Genomic DNA, 16,840 nt, shown 5'->3' on the forward strand with positions numbered 1-16,840 from the left:
GCAACAGCTCTGGCAAGCTTGGTATAATGCCCCTTCATCAGAAGTTTCTTGAACATCAGCATGTGAACAGCCCTGCCCTGGAGCTTCTATTAAAATGACTTCTAAGGCAGGTAGTCATTAGAGGACCAGCTTGGCAAGCTGGGGGTCAGGCTAAGAATCGTAGAAGTAGTCAGGAACTTAATGATTTTCTGTTCCCATGGTCCTTCCAATTTGGGTTCTGAGGTCCTCTGGAGGCTCCATGGAAGTGCTTCTTGAATGGAGGACCATGGCCTGGCTTAGTTTGACCCCATGTTGATCCAAGCAGCTCTCTCTTTACTTATTTCCATACTGGGCTTCCTCTTAGGACATCAGTTGTAAAACCACTTATCTAGTCCAGTGCTCCCATTATACAGGGAAGGAAAGTGAGACCCAGAGATAAGCTTAAGTGACTCATTTAATATTACACAGCTGGTCATGACAGCTAAGATTAGACCTCGGGCTTCCTGACTCTCAATCCAGTTCTGTTTCCATGACAACAGGCTATAATTCTAATCCAGGCTCTACCAGAGTTGCCTGGTTACCTAAGTAACTTTTCACTATTGGCCCAAGTTCCCTTCTCGGAAAGAAAAACTAATACAGTCAACACCCTGTAGATATGCTAAAATGGTTATTCTGGATTCTGGAGGATGGAAGCTGAACCAAAGAAATGACCAAGGTGTGGCCTTGTTTTGAACATTGCTTTGTGATGTGCTCTGTGCCACTCTCCTACCTAGTCCTTTGCCTTCAGAGGCTGCCTTTGAGCATTTGTAATGGCAAGAAACCCCAAGCAGGGTCCCCTTAAGATTTGCTTAGGCTGACTGGTTAAAGGGGAGCAGACTGATTTTGTAACCCTGGTAGCTGAATTTCTAATCCAACTGTCTGATTCTCAGGATAGCTTGAGCACTGTTGAGAGGACCCAGGATTCCGAAGGCTCTTTCAAACTAGAGGATCCCACAGAGGTTACCCCAGGATTGAGCTTCTTTAACCCTGTCTGTGCTACTCCTAACAGCAAGGTAGGTAGGCCAAAGGCAGGTGCTTCCAACTGTATTAGCATCTTTCTCTGCATTAGCTATGACAAAGTGCAGTGGGAGAAAAAGGAGTAGAGGTATAATCAGCTTGCTGGGAAGTGGGAATTGGGCATAGGCCAGAGTCCTTTTTTTTTTCTTTTAAGAGAGCGATCTTGGGGACACCTCCTACTATAGCATGCTGAGTATTTGTAGCGGCAAGGCTGGGTAGAGCCTCTGCCCCTATCCAAGATCTCTTCATACCTGTCTCTGTCTTTCCTAGATCCTGAAAGAGATGTGTGATGTGGAGCAGGTGCTGTTAAAGAAGACAACTCCAGCTGCCTCCTCCTTTGGCCTCCTAGAATTGAAACATGTAGCAACAGAGTCCCAAGAAAATAAAGCTCCAGGGAAGAAAAAGAAACGAGCTCTAGCCAGCAATACCAGCTTCTTCTCGGGCTGCTCCCCTATTGAAGAAGAAGCCTATTGAAGTTGGACTTGTTATCTCTGCCCCAGTCTGGCTTGGGAGATGCTTTCAGGTTGCAGCCAGAAGGAGTTTGTTTTTAATGACTCCTCTGGATTTCAGGGTTCTTGCTATTGAAAAAAAGGGACAACATGTTACCAAAAGGGAGGAAATCTTTGTTGCATGTTGGCCCCTACTTTCCAGCCTCCAAGCCACAGACTATTGCTATCTCTTCTCCAGAAAGTTGCTAAGCCACCTGCTGAAGAAAGAACCAACTGACCTTCTTGATGACTCATCAAGAACCAGTCCTCAGTAAAATCTAGCTCTTTCTTAGTTGTGAGCAGGTAAGGCTGCCCACCTCCTCCCCACTGGGGATGAGGCTGAGGCTGTCTTATCTCTAGGTTGTCTCAGCTTAATGGCAGAAGTTAGCCAAGGCTGGTGGCCTGGCACCAATCTTTCATCCCACATCAGGAATGGTGGTGATACTGGGATATTTCCTGCTCTGACCATCTCCAGATTTTAAGTGTTTTAATAGTGCCCTCAATTGTCTTCCATGTTGCTGAGGTAAATGAAGTCTTTTAAAATGTTAATATTAAGTAAATAAATAAATCTTAGTCTAACTACTGTTTGGAAAGATCCTCTGTGCTAGAAGAAGAGATATTCCTGGGTTCCTTAGCCCCTGGAAATGCTATCAAGGAGAATCAGTGCAAGAACCCAAGCCTCACTACCTTGTAGCAACTAGGGCTTGAACCCAGGTCTACCTTACACCAAAGTTTTTTGTGTGACTCTAGAGTGGCAGTGGTAGCTGTTCTGAATGCCCTGCAGCCTCATTTCTTGGCATAGTATGGGTGTGGGACCACACTGCTGCCCAGTCCCAGGACAGCACAGTCCTGGCTGCCTGCTGTCTCCTTTGAAAGGGGAGAGGGGGGTGTTGTTTACTCCTTACTATGCATCAGGGTTCTCCATCTCTGCTTAAAGCTAAAACGAGGCCAACCCCGGCATGCCAAATAGACTGCTGACTGGTCTTGCGGCCTTTTGAGGAGCTTGCAAGCCCTGGGCTAACTATCAATGCGTTCTGAATCCCAGTATCCCCCCCCTACTACCACCACCTCACTAAAAGCTCCCAAAGCACCCCCCAGAACTGGACACATGAAATCCAGAACTCCTCTAGAATCCACCAGACCCCAAGTGAAGGAAACTGAAGGATAACCTGTCTAAAATGAGGCCTACAGGAGGACTAGGTGACCAGGCCGCCCTCTCTGGCCTCCTGCCAGCAAGCAGCCCTACTTCTCTTTGCATTTTAATGACAAGGGAGCAAGGGAGCCTCTTGCCTTTGCCAACTAGAGCCCCTGGATACAATGGGAAGGCTGAGGGAGGGGAGCCAGCTCTTGGCATAAGAGACCCAGTCTTCCTTCTCACTGTTCCAAATCCAGTACGTGTCGGGGGAGGGGTAAGCAAGTTTATCCCCAAATAAGATATTTTTTCCCACCAATGCTGTGTAAGCCTCCCAGGCTTTGAGCCACTGCATCAGTCAAAGGGTAAAGAGGGAAGGTTAGTCAAGCCAGCACCCCCCTAGCCCTCATCCCACCCAGAGAGAGCTCTGTACTTTAAGCTGGCTACAGCATGCTTGCCAGCCTTCTGCTGATGATATGTATAGTAACAGCATCTTTTGCACGTGTTCACGTTCCAAAGGCTTGTGACCCTAACACTATACTCTTCAAATGATTCCTGGAAAGAGACTTTAGATACCTTGAGGACAAGACAGCAGGAATGACACAAGTCTGCCTGCATCCTAAATGAACATCTCCTGTCTGGGGTGATGGGGGTAACGGGGGGCTTCTAGTGTCACCTAGGATTCATGAGGCCTGTGGTGACCCCTGGTCCAGAAACAGGGCGACCTGCTGCCCAGAGTTCAAGAAGTAGCTTGCAACCCTCTATCTTCTAGATGCACCTTACAGAAGTGGAAGTAGGATCCCAGGAGTGAAAGGAGGCTGATAAATCAAGGCCACCCTCCCAGGAAGCTTGAGGGAAATGCTAGACACACACTCTCTCTCTCTCTCTCTCTCACACACACACACACACACACACACACACACACACACACACAGGCGAGCACACACACACTCCCCTTCTTCCCAGGGGGTTGGCTGGGCCCCTTCTCCTCACTGCCAAGTCGCAGAATTGTGTGGTCACCTCCCCCCAGCTTCCCGCCTGCTGGTGCCCTCAGCTGGTGCCCTCAGCCCTCGCCTCCCTGAGCCTGGACAAAGCCCCGGCAGTGACTGAGAGGGGAACAGGAGGAGGGACAAGAGAGATGGGGAGGGCCACACAAAGGAATTCCTCACGCCAAGCCCCTGACCGGCAGCGCAGCGAGTAAAGAAGCAGATCTGCTGTCCCTCCCCCTTCCTCCCTTATTCCCCCCCCCCCCGCCCCCACCCCCACCCCCGCCCACCCTACCCCCCACTCCCACAGGCTGGGCACTGGCCGTAGAGCAGCTGAAGTCCTTCGGACAGAACCCACACAGCCTCCTGTAGGTGGCAACAGTGCCACCTGTTTGACCAGTGGGGCTGAGCCAAGGACTAGAAGAGGGAGGAGGCAGACAACTTGAAGAGGAGCTGGGAAGCAGTGCAGTGCAGAGCAGAGAGCTGAGCAGAGCAGAGCTGCCGCTGAGACAAGGTGTGAGGGCTGGGGAAGGCTGGGGTGACAGGCGGGAATGGTGGGGCGGAGACCGGCTCCAACCGGCGGGGAGCGGGCCCAGGGATTGAGCAGCACCCCTGCTCAGCTCCCCTGATTGGGGTTTTCAGACTTCTCAGATCCTGACCCCATCTTACAGACAGCTCCTGGGAGGGAGGGAGGACTCTGGAAGGCAGTGTCTGGGATACAGAGACAAGACCTGAAGGGAGGCAGTAAGTGTGGATGGAGCCCAGAGCAGGCTACTAGAAGCTAGTCCCGGGATGGGAAGAAGCATCCCTTTAGGATGCTTTTTCCCTGGAAGGGTCTCAGGGGGGTTTCCCTCCCTCCAGCTACAGACCCCTCACCCCTCTGCTCCTTACCCTAATTCTCCTTTCCCAAGGCAAGCATGGGGTAAGGAGGGCAGTTTCGGGGCAGCCACACCCTCCCTCATTTCAGGGGCCCAGCCACCATGTACCCTCTAAGTCTCCACAGCCTTTATGGGGCCCAGATGACAAGGGGTCACGTCCCTCAGACCACACACACTTTGGGTGGATCCAGGGGCTCCTCTACACACTCAAAGTCCTCTAGAAACCCATTTGAACTGACAGTCACTAGTGCACACACACATACAAATGCTGACACGAATCGTGCACCCAGTCACACACCCAGCTTAGTTTGGGGATCAGTAAGCCACCTAGGTCCCCGCATGACCCAAAATTGCGAGGTCTAACAATCCCAGGCCACAACACAACCACAAACACACACACACACACACACACACATACACCTTTGACCAGTATTTGTTGTACTTTCACCCAAGCGATCTCAGAGGGTGGGGCCCCTACAGAGACTGGGTTCCTGGCTGGGGTGGCGGGGTGGAGGGGGGTGACTGGGCAGGATGACTGGGCAGGAAGGGACATGACTGTGGGGTGAAAGGGCTTGGATTTTCCAGGTGTGTGCGGGCAGGAAAAGGGTTCCTTCAGAAGGCTGGGAGTGACACAGGCAACCTGTGTCCCTCCAGTCTTTCTCTTACTGGCAGTACCTCCTAGCTCCTAGGAGGTAGAGACCTAGAGAATCTTTTAGCCAGGACTTTGTGGTGTGTGCAATCTCTGTATCCATATCAACTGGCCAACTAGCTGGGCCTTCCTTAGCCCCAGGTCAGAACCAGAACCTCTGCTTTAGGTGACTCTTGGTTCCTGGGGTGGAAGGCTTCCCACCATGGGGCTGCCTGAAGCTTGGCCAGATCTGTCTCAACTTGCTAAACTGAATTTGCCCCACCCTGGGCAGTTCCTCCTAAGTCCCCACCCTGGGCAAGCACTCTATCCCCAGAGCTGGATGGATGCTGTTAAATGGGGAGGAGTTGGAGAGGGTGGGTATGCATCCTGCCTGCAGAGACTGAATCTCCTGGCTGTCCCACTGACTTTTCAGGTATCCAGATTAAAGGGAAAGAGATTATCCCCCATTGCTCACATCCTTGACCAATCTGGCACTTTGGCCAGCCCCATGACCTCTGTTGCTGAGCAATGGCCCAGGTCTCTGCTGCACCTCTGAGCTCCTCAGATGCCCTGGGAGGGAGGATGGGATCCACCTCCTGCCAGAGTCCCTGATGGCTGAGTGTCCCTTCTCCCAGGCCCTCACCATGGCCGAGTCCCCCGGCTGCTGCTCCGTCTGGGCCCGCTGCCTCCACTGCCTGTATAGCTGCCACTGGAGGAAATGCCCCAAAGAGAGGATGCAAACCAGCAAGGTGGAGTAGGGATGGGGGGGGAGGGCACTGGAAGTCCAAGGCAGAAGCTGCCTGGAGGGGATAAGGAGGCCAAGTGTGCTCAGAGGCAGCTGGGGGGAAGGGGCTTTCTCTCCCCAGGAAGAAAATCTCTCTCTGCCTGTAGAGTAGAGCAGAGCAGAGCAGCCCAACGCCTGGCAGGAAGCCCCACTGAGCTGCCATCCGTTGGGGACTCTGAGCTGGAAGTGGGGATCCGCTGTGAGCTTCTCTCCTGCCCCTTTGCAGTGCGACTGTATCTGGTTTGGCCTGCTCTTCCTCACCTTTCTCCTCTCCCTGGGCTGGCTGTACATCGGGCTCATCCTTCTCAATGACCTGCACAACTTCAATGAGTGTGTCACGGACCCCCTCCTTCCTCAGCATACACGTTCCACTGTGCCCCACCTTGGGACCCCTGGGTGCTCAGTCATCCCCAGCCCTGCCTAGCTGTCCTGCTACCCAAAACCTCCTTAGAAAACTCTTCCATGAGGTCTCCCCGGCCCTTGGAGCCCCTGGCCCCTCATTCCCTTCTAGTCATCCTTCTAGACCCACCCCAACTCCCTTCAGGCCACTGTTAACAGCCCTCCCCCCACTCAGACACCTTCCTCTCCCTTCCCACAGATTCCTGTTCCACCACTGGGGACACTGGATGGACTGGTCCCTGGCATTTCTGCTGGTCATCTCTCTACTTGTCACATATGCATCACTGCTATTGGTGGGTCAGGAAGTGGCCCACATAACCCCCACCTCAGTCCTCCCTTCCCGTCAGCTTCACACCCCCACCCCCCGGCCACCGAGGGGAGGGGAGGGGTAAGAGGGCAGTCTGGGGTCTCAGTGACCCCTCTTGGCGCCTCATTACTCCCACCACCCTCTGCCTCCAGCTCCTGGCCCTGCTCCTGCGGCTCTGTGGCCAGCCTCTGCATCTGCACAGTGTCCACAAGGTAGAGTGGGGATGGGAGTGAGTGGAAAGAGGGGTCACTGGGCCCAGCACTTGGCCAGCTACTGGCTGAGCACCCCAGTATTCTACCCATGCACTCAAGCTCAGGACCTGAAGCCCAGGTTGTTGAGTAAAAGAAGGAACGTGGATGAGTCAGGGGAAAGAAATGGTCCTGTTTGCATATAGGGGGTGGAGGCAGCCCAGGGAGCCATGAGCCCAGGGTTGACAAAGAAGGCCCCATTCATCCCCGGTCCCCCAGATGCTGCTGCTGCTCATTATGCTTCTTGTGGCCGCTGGCCTTGTGGGACTGGACGTCCAATGGCAGCAGGAATGGCGTAGCTTACGTGTGTCACTGCAGGTGAGTGACTGATCTCCAATGCCTAGGTGGGAGCCTTGACCTGTGTCCAACTCCTGGACACATCTTGCCCCCCAGTCCCCAAGACTTCAAGGAGCTCTGAACTCAGGTCCCAGGAGGGGGAGGCAAGGACCACTAGAGAGAAGAGCCCTCCTCACCAGGTCTCATCCACAGGCCACAGCCCCATTCCTTCATATTGGAGCAGTTGCTGGCATCACCCTCCTGGCCTGGCCTGTGGCTGATACCTTCTACCGCATCCATCGAAGAGGTGCCAGCTCCGCTCCCCAACATCCCCTCACTGGCCGTCAATGCTTCTGCCTCCTGCTACCTGTCTTACTGCACCTGCACTCTGCTTTCTGCCCCCCCAGAGCTCACCCATTGCCCTTTCTCCATAGCCTGTCCCCCACACCCCCACAGGTCCCAAGATTCTGCTACTGTTCCTATTTTTTGGAGTTTCCCTGGCCGTCTACCTCGCCCCACTATGCATCTCTTCACCCTGTATCATGGAACCCAGAGACTTACCCCCCAAGCCTGGTCTGGTGGGACACCGAGGGGCCCCCATGGTGAGTGTGGGGTAGAATGCCGGTAGGGTGGGGAGGGTCTGTTCCTCCAGGCTCTGGGTTCCCAGGCTCCAACCCTTCTCTGCTACCTCCCCACCAATTCCCTTGCCCAGCTGGCCCCCGAGAACACCCTGATGTCCCTGCGGAAAACTGCCGAATGCGGAGCTGCTGTGTTTGAGACTGATGTGATGGTCAGGTGAGAGAAGCTGGGGGCAGAGGGACACAGTAGAGGAGCTCAGGAAGTGATGACCAGTCACAGAGCTCAGCCCCCTGACACCCCTTGTGCCCTCAGCTCTGACGGGATCCCCTTCCTCATGCATGATGAGCACCTGAGCCGGACCACAGATGTGGCTTCTGTGTTCCCAGCCCGAACCTCCTCTCACAGCAGTGACTTCTCCTGTGCTGAACTGAAGAAGCTCAATGCTGGGACCTGGTTCCTAGAGGTGAAGACAGCCTCATAGAAGAGGCAACCACCTGTAGGAGTGCATGGGGGAGAGTTCATTCATTGATAAGTATTTTCTGAGCCCTGTGCTGAGCAATAGGTATCCAGGCTCTGTCCACAAGTCTCTCCCTCCAAGGACAGAGCTGAGCCAACAGGCTATCAGAATAGGAAAACTAGAGTGATTACAGTATCTTTACCAAATAGAGAGGAGAGGGGAGTGCCTGGGTGGCCCAGTCAGTTAAGGGTCTGCCTTGGGCTCAGGTAATGACCTCGGGGCCCTGGGATGGAGCAGGTCAGGCTCTCAGCTCAGTGGAGAGTCTGCTTCTCTCTCTCCCTCTCTCACTCGTTCTCTCTCTCTCTCTCTCTCTCTCTTCCCCTCCCTCCCTCTCTCTCAAATGATTAAATAAACTCTTAAACAGAGAGGAGAGAGAGTAAAGCCAATGTTTGGCAAGGTGGATGTGGGAGAGGATCAGGAGTGATTTCACGGGAGAGAATGCCTGAGTAGCACATGCAGTAACAATGGTTTTTAAGATGGGCAAAGCAAGGACTGATAATTCTAGTCAGAAAGGGGCGTATGTCAAGCCCCAAAGGTACAAAGAAGTGTTTCCAGGGGAAAAATAAAAAACAGTGGCTCCGTGCAACTGGGAGATAAAATTCGTGGGAGTGGTAGGAGGTGAGACTGGCAAGAGGAGCAGAGGCTTGATCTCAGGGGGCTTTGAATGCCAGGCCCCCAAAGTGCAGGCTTCAATCCTGTAGGTAACAGAAATATTCATCAGGGTACTTTATTTTTTCAGTTCCTCTCTTCCTGATCCTAAAAGTAATATGTGTTTCTTATTAAAAAAATTAAACATTAAGGAAATAACCTGAACATAGAAAAGTCCCCCATAATCCAACTCCTCTGAGATATCCATTGCTAGCAGTTGGATACGTATGTATATATACATATATACATACACAGAGATGTACATGCCCATGTGCATTTTTCATTTTGCACAGATAGGATCACTTCATATTTCTTTTGCAGCTTGATTGGTTTTTCATTGAACTCTATGTACGGTGACATGTCAGGGCGATTAAGACCAAGGGATGTCTGGGTTTGACTCCTGGCTTCACCACCTACTAGCTGTGGGAGCCTGGGCAACAGAGTCTCTCTGTGCTTCATTTTCCTCATCTGTAAAATAGGCATAATTATAATAGTACTTACCTTGTAGGATCATTGAGATGATTAAATAAATTAAGGTGTTAGATAGTTTGCTTTCTCCATGTCAGTGATTAGGAGGTAAGGTCATTTGTTGATTAAGAGGGGTAGGAGAGGAGAGTGACAGAGGTTTGGAAGAGCCACTAGGAATGGAAAAAGGAGCAAAAGAAGAGCAAGTAAGAGGATGATTAAGTGGGGCACCTGGCTGGTTCAGTCGGTAGAGCATGTGACCCTCAACTCGAGATCATGAGTTCAAGCCCCATGTTGGGCATAGAGCCTTTTTTTTTTTTTTTAGTAAAGGGATGATAAAGTGGCGCTGAAGGTGAAAGAAGACTGTAGTGACAGTCAACATGATGTGCTCTTCCCCCCTAATTCTAGCGGTGGAGGAGGCAGATGATTATAGAATCGAATCGGAGTCTGGGATTTGGTGGGAAGGGGGAGTGCAGCATGCAGGGCAGGAATGGAATTGAGGGTGCTGTGGAAAAGTAATTCAAGCTGCAGCTGGACCAAGGGTAGCAGATGTAGGTGTGGCAGAAAGGGGCTGATGGACTGGGAGGAAACCAAGGGGCTAAGACCCCAGAGGTGTCTGTGAGACCAAAGAGAAAATGTAGTAGGAGAAAGGAAGTTAGGAAACTGGGAGGGAAGGAGGTTGGGGATCACAATGTAAGGTGTTAGATGGTCTGGAAAGGGCCACAGTTCAGAGAAAGAAAGACGCTGGCTCAGAGGTACACAGGAGCTGGGCACCAAGTAGGGGAAATGAGCCGAAATGGCAAGAATGGAGGAATGCTCTAAAGGCTTCTTCTGGTCTTGAAATAATTTTCCTGTTCTTGTAGAGGCAACCCTTCTGGGGGGCCAAGAGGCTGTCAGGCTCTGATCGGAAAGAGGCTGAGAACCAGACAGTACCAACATTGGAAGAGCTGCTGAAGGAAGCTGCAGTCCTTAACCTTTCCATCATGTTTGACTTGCGCCGCCCCCCGCGAAATCACTCATACCATGATACATTTGTGAACCAGACCTTGGAGACAGTGCTGAGTGCAAGGGTGCCCCAAGCTATGGTGATATTGCCAGGACCCCGAGTACTCCCTCTTACCCTTCTCCCCACCCTACCCCCTGCCTTCCCTAGGCTATGGTGATAATTTTGAGGCTGCCCCCTGCCCCAGGGCCCCACCCCAACTCATATACCCCATTCTGTGGTCACACCTCTCTGCCCCTGCCCCTATCCCTGGAATCCCCAAGCTCTCCTCAGCTTCATGCCCATCTTCCCTGAACCACAGGTCCTTTGGCTACCGGATGAAGATCGGGCTAACGTCCAACAACGGGCACCCAGAATGCGCCAGATATATGGACAGCAAGGAAGCAACAGAACTGAGAGGCCTCAGTTTCTCAACCTCCCCTACCAAGACCTGCCACTGTTGGATATCAAGTGAGTGCCAGAGGAAAGGAGCCAAGGGAATCCCATTAAACTTAATGGCAGGGGAGAGCCACCTCAGGGAGGGCAATGGCCATTCATTTATTCACACATACAACAAATACTTACCAATATGTTTAACACTTGCTATGCATCAGGCACTATTTATTGCAGGCTTTGGGAATACTAGTGAAAGAGAGAGATAATAAACTGAACAAATTATATGCATATTGGATAGTGATAAGTGATATGAAGATAATAAAACTGGGAGATGTAATAGAGCAATTAGAGTGAGGGCTAGAAAAGGGGCCACATTAGGAGAAGTAGTTAAAGAGGCGATGTCTGGGCTGAGACCTGACAGGTCACAAGGAGCTAATGATGAGAAGAGCTGCAAGGGGAAGGTGAGGCTGGGGAGGTCAGCAGGAGGCAAATTGGGTAGGACCTTGTCAGCCACAAGAATGATGTTAGGTTTCATTCTTCACCAAAGAGGTAAGTGCAAGAGAGGATGGATCCGGGGAGAGAGGTGAGAGAGTCCCAAATGTGAGCTGGGCCCCAGAAGCTGACCCAGCCAGTAAGTAAACAGGATGGACTGCAAAACATGCAGTTGCCAGGGTCTCTTATAAGGTCCCTGTTGCCAGATAGAAAAAGAAACATGGATTGAATGATAGCCCAGTGATCGCAAGTATTTCAAGGACCTTTTCCCAAGTTGTCACCATGGAGGGAGACATGACATTGGCTTTGGCCCTCACTTTAGTCTTGGCTAGTCAGCCTCAACTGCTGATCATGTTTCCAAAAGATATAAATTGGTAATGAATACACTGGCGATGAAATCGAGGTCCTGAAAAGCCTAAGTGCCCTAAGACGATGGACCAAATGTCCCAAGAGGAAACACAACAGGAATAGATGTAAAGACCTATATTTGCAGTCCAAAAGAAGCTCAATTGCACAAAGACAAGAGAGGAGATACTGGCATTCAGCAGGAACATGTGCAAAAAAGACCAGGGCTTTGATTGAATAGTGTGCATAATGAGTCATCAGTGGCATGTGACATTGCCAAAACTAGCCCAACCCTGGGCTGCCTGCATGCAGACGTCATGCCCAAAAGGTAGGGGGAGTTTTGCTGTACTCAAAGCTGGGCCAAGCCCACCTGGGAGATCATATTCAGATGCAAGACCCCATCCTTTGAAAGGAACACTGATAAATGGAACCAACATCAGCTCAGAAGAGGACTGGTGGTAAAGGGAATAATAAGCCAGGTCCCAAGCCCTGGTGGAAGGAATTGGGGCTGCTGGGCCTTGAGACAAGACAACTCAGGGACATGGGCACTTGTTCCTCAGACCCCTGAAGTGCTGTCATGGGACAGAGAAGAGAAACACACTCATGTGGCCCCTGATAGCCAAGCTAGGGTCCGTAGGTGGGATCCACTGGGAGACAAAGTTCAGCAATGCAAAAAAAGTTTAAAAAGTAGAACTGACAGTCCTTGGCAGCAACATCGTACATTGGAGCATGCACAGGGGCTGACTCCTGTGCCTCGAGCCCCGTGATTCTAGATGTTCCTTGTTTCCCACCTCCACAGGGCACTACACCAAGATAATGTCTCGGTGAACCTATTTGTAGTGAACAAGCCCTGGCTTTTTTCCCTGCTCTGGTGTGCAGGGGTGGATTCGGTCACCACCAATGACTGCCAGCTGCTGCAGCAGATGCGATACCCCGTCTGGATTATTGTAAGACCTCTGGGGCTGTCACCGCTTGTCTTCTTCCCCCAACCCCACCCCCAGTTCTCCTTGACCCCAACCATCTCTTCCTCATGCATTTCCCCCCACATACTACCTTTGGGGCTCTGGCCACCACCTAGAGGTGCCTTTTCCTATTCCCGTAGCCCCCTCAAACCTACCTAATGATGTGGATCATCACCAACTGCGTCTCCACCCTGTTGCTTCTGTGGACCTTCCTCCTCCAAGGGTGAGTGCTTCATGCCTCAGCTTTCTGGGTCTTCATTGTCCCCCGGGGTCCTGGCAATGGGACTGATTCAGACTCACATACGCTGCCTGGAGCTTGGGGTTTGGTCTGTTCGGTTCCTTTGTGGTTCTCGGGCCCTTCCTTATATGCCAAATTAGCCTGAGCCTGGGAAAGGCAGTTTGAGGGAACCTGGCATCAGAAGGTCATACCTGAAGCCGGTTGAACGCATAATGGGAAGCTTTTCTCCCTACAGGAGATGTAAGAAGGAGAGAGAGAAAACTGGTAAGAACTTTCTCCCTCCTCTCATTTGTCTCCTCCTCTAGCCTTCCCTTTGGTCACTCCCTATATGTCCTCCCCTCTCCCCACCCGCTGCTCTAGGCTTAGAAACAGCAGTGCTGCTGACCAGGATCAACAATTTCATAATGGAGTGAATGCCCAGCCCCAACCCCCCCCCCCCACCAACCACAGTCTGAGGCCTGTCTGGATTGACTAACAGCAAGGAAGGGAGAGCGGCTGAGTGGGGATGGGGTGGGGTAAACTTTGCCAACAGAAGGTTTTGAACTATGAGGGTCCTCTGCACAGATGGTGGGCATGCTGCAAGCTTCCGTGGAATCTGCTCCCCTTAGGGTTTCGACCTGAGGTCGTTGGGAAGACAGTGAGTCATGGGAAGTTACTCCCAAAATGAAACTAGGATGGAGAAAGTGGGAAGGAGGTTGCCAAGATAACGTTTCAGACCTGTGTGCACGAGTTCTTGTGTAGAAGGCACAGGGTGTGTCAGGGATGGACCAGTTTGGATCAGTGACTGAAGGAGATGACAGAACAGCCTTTCCTGGAGAACGAAGATGATGGAGACACTAATTCCACTCCATTCGCTATCTCTTCTGACTCCCTGCAAATTTAACTGCTTTCCTGCCTAGATACTGGGGGCAAAAGAGCCCATGTAGCCATTTAATTCTGTGCCTATAGGTGGCTTTTTGCTGCGCACAGCCTTTTCTTCGAGACAGGCTGGTTATTGTATGTTGTTAATCTGTTCCTCAATGAATTTAACTCCTGATTGGTTGTGGTCTGATCTTTTCAGTGGTGGGGTTTGGTGGAGAATGCACCTTCTATCTCGGTTTTATGTGACATGACACTGAGGGGTGATCACGGGGAGATTCTTGGGCTGGAGGTGGGAAGACCACCTGGGACAATGAAGGGCTACAAGAGGGGAAGCAAGAGAACAGCCACCGCGGGGACAAGCTTGGGTGACTGAGGCACTCTGTGCAGAGTTGCGTTGTAGCTCCACCTTGTGGTCACCCGCCGCAAGAAGGAGGCCGCGTCAGTCGTCACCGTGACGTATGAATGCCACCTGTTTTCTGTGCCAGTTGGAGACCTGTGTCCTTGACTCTACACCCTGAGGGTATAATCCGATTTCGACAAGATTCTCACAAATTTTCGCGTCTATGAGCTGCTGCGCGCAGGCTCTGGTTCTCAGGCCCTCCTTCCCTTCGAGGAACAAGTTCCCCAGTATGTTTGTTGCTCGTGAGATCCTGGGCTAGAATAGTTAAAGTGACCAGTGAGGAGCTGACCTAGGATGGGGAGTCTGGTAGAAGGGGGAGGGAGGGGCCAAGGCAAAACCGGGGACCGGAGAGGGCTCAATGGCTGACTCTTCTGTTCCCTACCACACCAACGTTCACCCCGATTGGTGTCTCCACGCGAAGGGAAATCGGATTAAGACGCTGGCGAGGTCAGAAGGGTCGGTTCTCAATTCCTCCTCTCTCACCAGACTGGGACCCGGGGCAGCACTACCATTTCCAGACAAGACCCTACTGGATGGCAAGGCAGCCCCGGGAACTACAATTCCCAAGATGCCCCGACCACTTCCGGTCTCGCGATTGACGGAAGCGAGTTTGAATTTGTATTCCAGCCCCCTCCTCCTCCCAGGCCCGCCCCTTCCCTTCTCGCCGCCCGCCCCCTCCATGCATACACATACACATACGTACACAGGCGGTGGTCCGAGCCGACATACCTGGCCTGCAGCTGGCGCGGTGGGCTGGGGCACCGGCGCGCGAGGGGCTGGGAGGAAGCAGGCGCCCCGGGAGCCAATGCCGCGGCCGCTGTCTGGTCCCAGTCTCCTCGGGCGTCCACCCCGCCTTGTCGCGGGCAGGGCTCCTTCACACACTACCCTTTCAAGATGCATTTCCTTCGTTTTCCCTATTCCTGATCCGCCCCTCAATCTGACCGTCTGCCAGCCGCAGCTCGGAAGTGCCCAGACTGTCCGGTACCGCCAGGCTCTTACCTCTCAGCGTGTACCTCCACCCCGCACCCCTACTTTTCTGTCCCCTCCCAGGTGTCCAGCCCCGCAGCCCTGCAGCCTCTTCCTCCCCTCCTCTTCCAACCCAGTCCTGACAATCTCCAGACTGTCCAACCCCCTTGGCCTCAACTTCTCAGCTTCCAGGCTTTCAGCTGCAGTCCTGTAACCTCAGAGTCCAGACTCCGGGCCAGAGTGTCAGGACCTAGTCCCAGACCCTCACCCCTTACCCCTGGACCCTAGCCGTGAGTCCTCAGCCCTGACGCTGCCACCGCTTATCCTTACTGGCTTTCTAGGAGGACTGGACAGCTATGGCACACTTAACTTCTATGAGACCCTGGGCTGGAGACTGGGACTGACAAAAACTTGAGGGAGGAGGGCCTCAGAGAGCTGCTCATTGGGGTTGGGGTGCAGTTGCTCTCCGTTATTTTTAGCTGCTGACTCACAGCTCCTGGCATCCGGGTTTGGGGCTAGCAGGCTGGGCTAGGGGGCTATTAATAGAGCTGAGACACAGCCCCGACCCAGTTCAGTTTAGAAGCACAGGGATCAAGGAGCCTCCCTCTGTCACCATGCCCTGTGGAGATGTAGTGGACAAAGGCAGTGGCTGAACCAGGACCTCTCTGCCTACCAGTACCTCAGCCTGATATCTCTACCTTGGAACTCTTTAGAGAAGGCCCACGATAAGACTCCTAGGCACAGTTCTCCCCTCAGTTTGCCGTGGCTTGGGGTTCTGCCACAATGAACCTCCTGTTGTACTAGCTGAGAGTAAAGACAGGAGTCCTAAGTAGAACAGATATTGTGGCTACAGCCTTGGCGTGGTCTGGACCTACTCTTGGGCCAGAATACCAAGTTACTAGAAAGAAAAGCTGTGGGTTTCTGAGCCCCAAAGACCCTCTTAAGGATGAGGTGCTTCAGCATGGTCCTAAGAGAGGGGGCACTGAGCTGAGAATTTGCTAGCCTCAAACTCCACACAGTACTAGGAAACTGCTGAATTCTGTGTTTACCACCTGCTGATTTTCTTTTTATTTCTTTCCCTCTTGTAGGGCTCAGTCCCTACTTGCAGGGATCAGCAGACCTCAGGATCTCTCCCAACTCCATAGAGAAACCTAATTTAGGAAAGCCACTGAGAAACTTAGCACCACCAAGATATGAATGATCCTTTATATATCGGCATTTCTATGGAAATTTTTATTTCAATGGATAACGTAGGAATTCCCAGGGTGGCTCAGTCCATTAAGCGTCTGCCTTCCGGGATCCTGTGATCTAGCCCTGAGCCCCTGGGCTGGCTCCCTGCTCAGCGAGGAGTCTGTTTCTCCCTCTCCCTTTGCACCTCCCTGACTCCTCCCCGCCCCCTCCTCACTCCTTCTCATTCTCTCTCTCTCCCCCTCTCTCCCTCTCTCCAGTAAACAAAATATTTTTTAAAAAAAGTAGGAATTCCCTAATCCATACATCAGGAATGATGGGGAAACCTTAATCCTTTGCTGGACTAATCACTAAAACTATTCCCACCCACACCCAAATTGCTAGAATTCCTATTCACGAAGGATGCACACCCACAGCAATGTCCCCTTACTTGTAAACCAGAAACTGCCTTCAAGCGACCCAGATCTTCAGCTCTCAGGTGGAACCAGAGGGCTTTGGGACAAGGCTGATTGTTTCTCCACCCACAAAATCTGTCTGCTTTGTACACAGCTCTACCTTCAAGAATGAGCCCAGATTATCAGACAGCAGCAGGCCACCCTGCCCCAACCAGGTCATTTTGCAGAGAGATGGTGGATGGGAT

At 52.2% G+C, this 16,840-nt stretch overlaps 2 protein-coding genes and 1 long non-coding RNA gene across 9 annotated transcripts in view; 2 read left to right on the top strand and 1 right to left on the bottom strand.

Moving 5' to 3' along the window:
• Positions 1–2,102, top strand: part of KIF4A (kinesin family member 4A) — a 125,559-nt gene extending 123,457 nt beyond the window's left edge. For all 3 annotated transcript variants that reach the window (XM_025466094.3, XM_025466095.3, XM_049107545.1), the window contains exons 30-31: positions 909–1,031; positions 1,306–2,102. In XM_025466094.3, coding sequence (XP_025321879.1) covers positions 909–1,031; positions 1,306–1,509 — 327 coding nt within the window. In that variant the 3' untranslated portion in view covers positions 1,510–2,102. The remainder of the gene's footprint in view (positions 1–908; positions 1,032–1,305) is intronic.
• Positions 2,103–3,977: 1,875 nt separating this feature from the next.
• GDPD2 (glycerophosphodiester phosphodiesterase domain containing 2) lies at positions 3,978–13,821 on the top strand. 5 transcript variants are annotated; one of them, XM_035712141.2, is made up of 16 exons: positions 3,978–4,155; positions 5,783–5,896; positions 6,158–6,261; positions 6,530–6,623; positions 6,790–6,849; positions 7,105–7,203; positions 7,375–7,468; positions 7,618–7,763; positions 7,874–7,956; positions 8,053–8,203; positions 10,234–10,440; positions 10,675–10,823; positions 12,385–12,532; positions 12,688–12,770; positions 13,021–13,049; positions 13,394–13,821. In XM_035712141.2, exons 2-16 carry the CDS (start codon positions 5,792–5,794, stop codon positions 13,450–13,452), a joined length of 1,611 nt encoding a protein of 536 aa, XP_035568034.1. In that variant the 5' UTR covers positions 3,978–4,155; positions 5,783–5,791; the 3' UTR covers positions 13,453–13,821. The 5 variants fall into 5 exon arrangements, with proteins under 5 accessions (XP_035568034.1, XP_025321887.1, XP_048963506.1 ...); XM_025466102.3 differs by having other exon boundaries at positions 3,980–4,155; positions 10,234–10,455; positions 13,146–13,821; XM_049107549.1 differs by having other exon boundaries at positions 3,980–4,155; positions 10,234–10,455; positions 13,350–13,821.
• Positions 12,522–15,465, bottom strand: LOC118353739 (uncharacterized). Its single transcript, XR_004813123.2, has 3 exons — positions 14,776–15,465; positions 12,977–13,014; positions 12,522–12,820 (listed from the first exon to the last, which is right to left on the bottom strand). It is a non-coding gene; the product is annotated as an uncharacterized LOC118353739 (long non-coding RNA).
• Positions 15,466–16,840: the final 1,375 nt, after the last annotated feature.

This window comes from Canis lupus, chromosome X (assembly GCF_003254725.2).
Source record: "Canis lupus dingo isolate Sandy chromosome X, ASM325472v2, whole genome shotgun sequence".
NCBI classification, from domain to species: domain Eukaryota; kingdom Metazoa; phylum Chordata; class Mammalia; order Carnivora; family Canidae; genus Canis; species Canis lupus.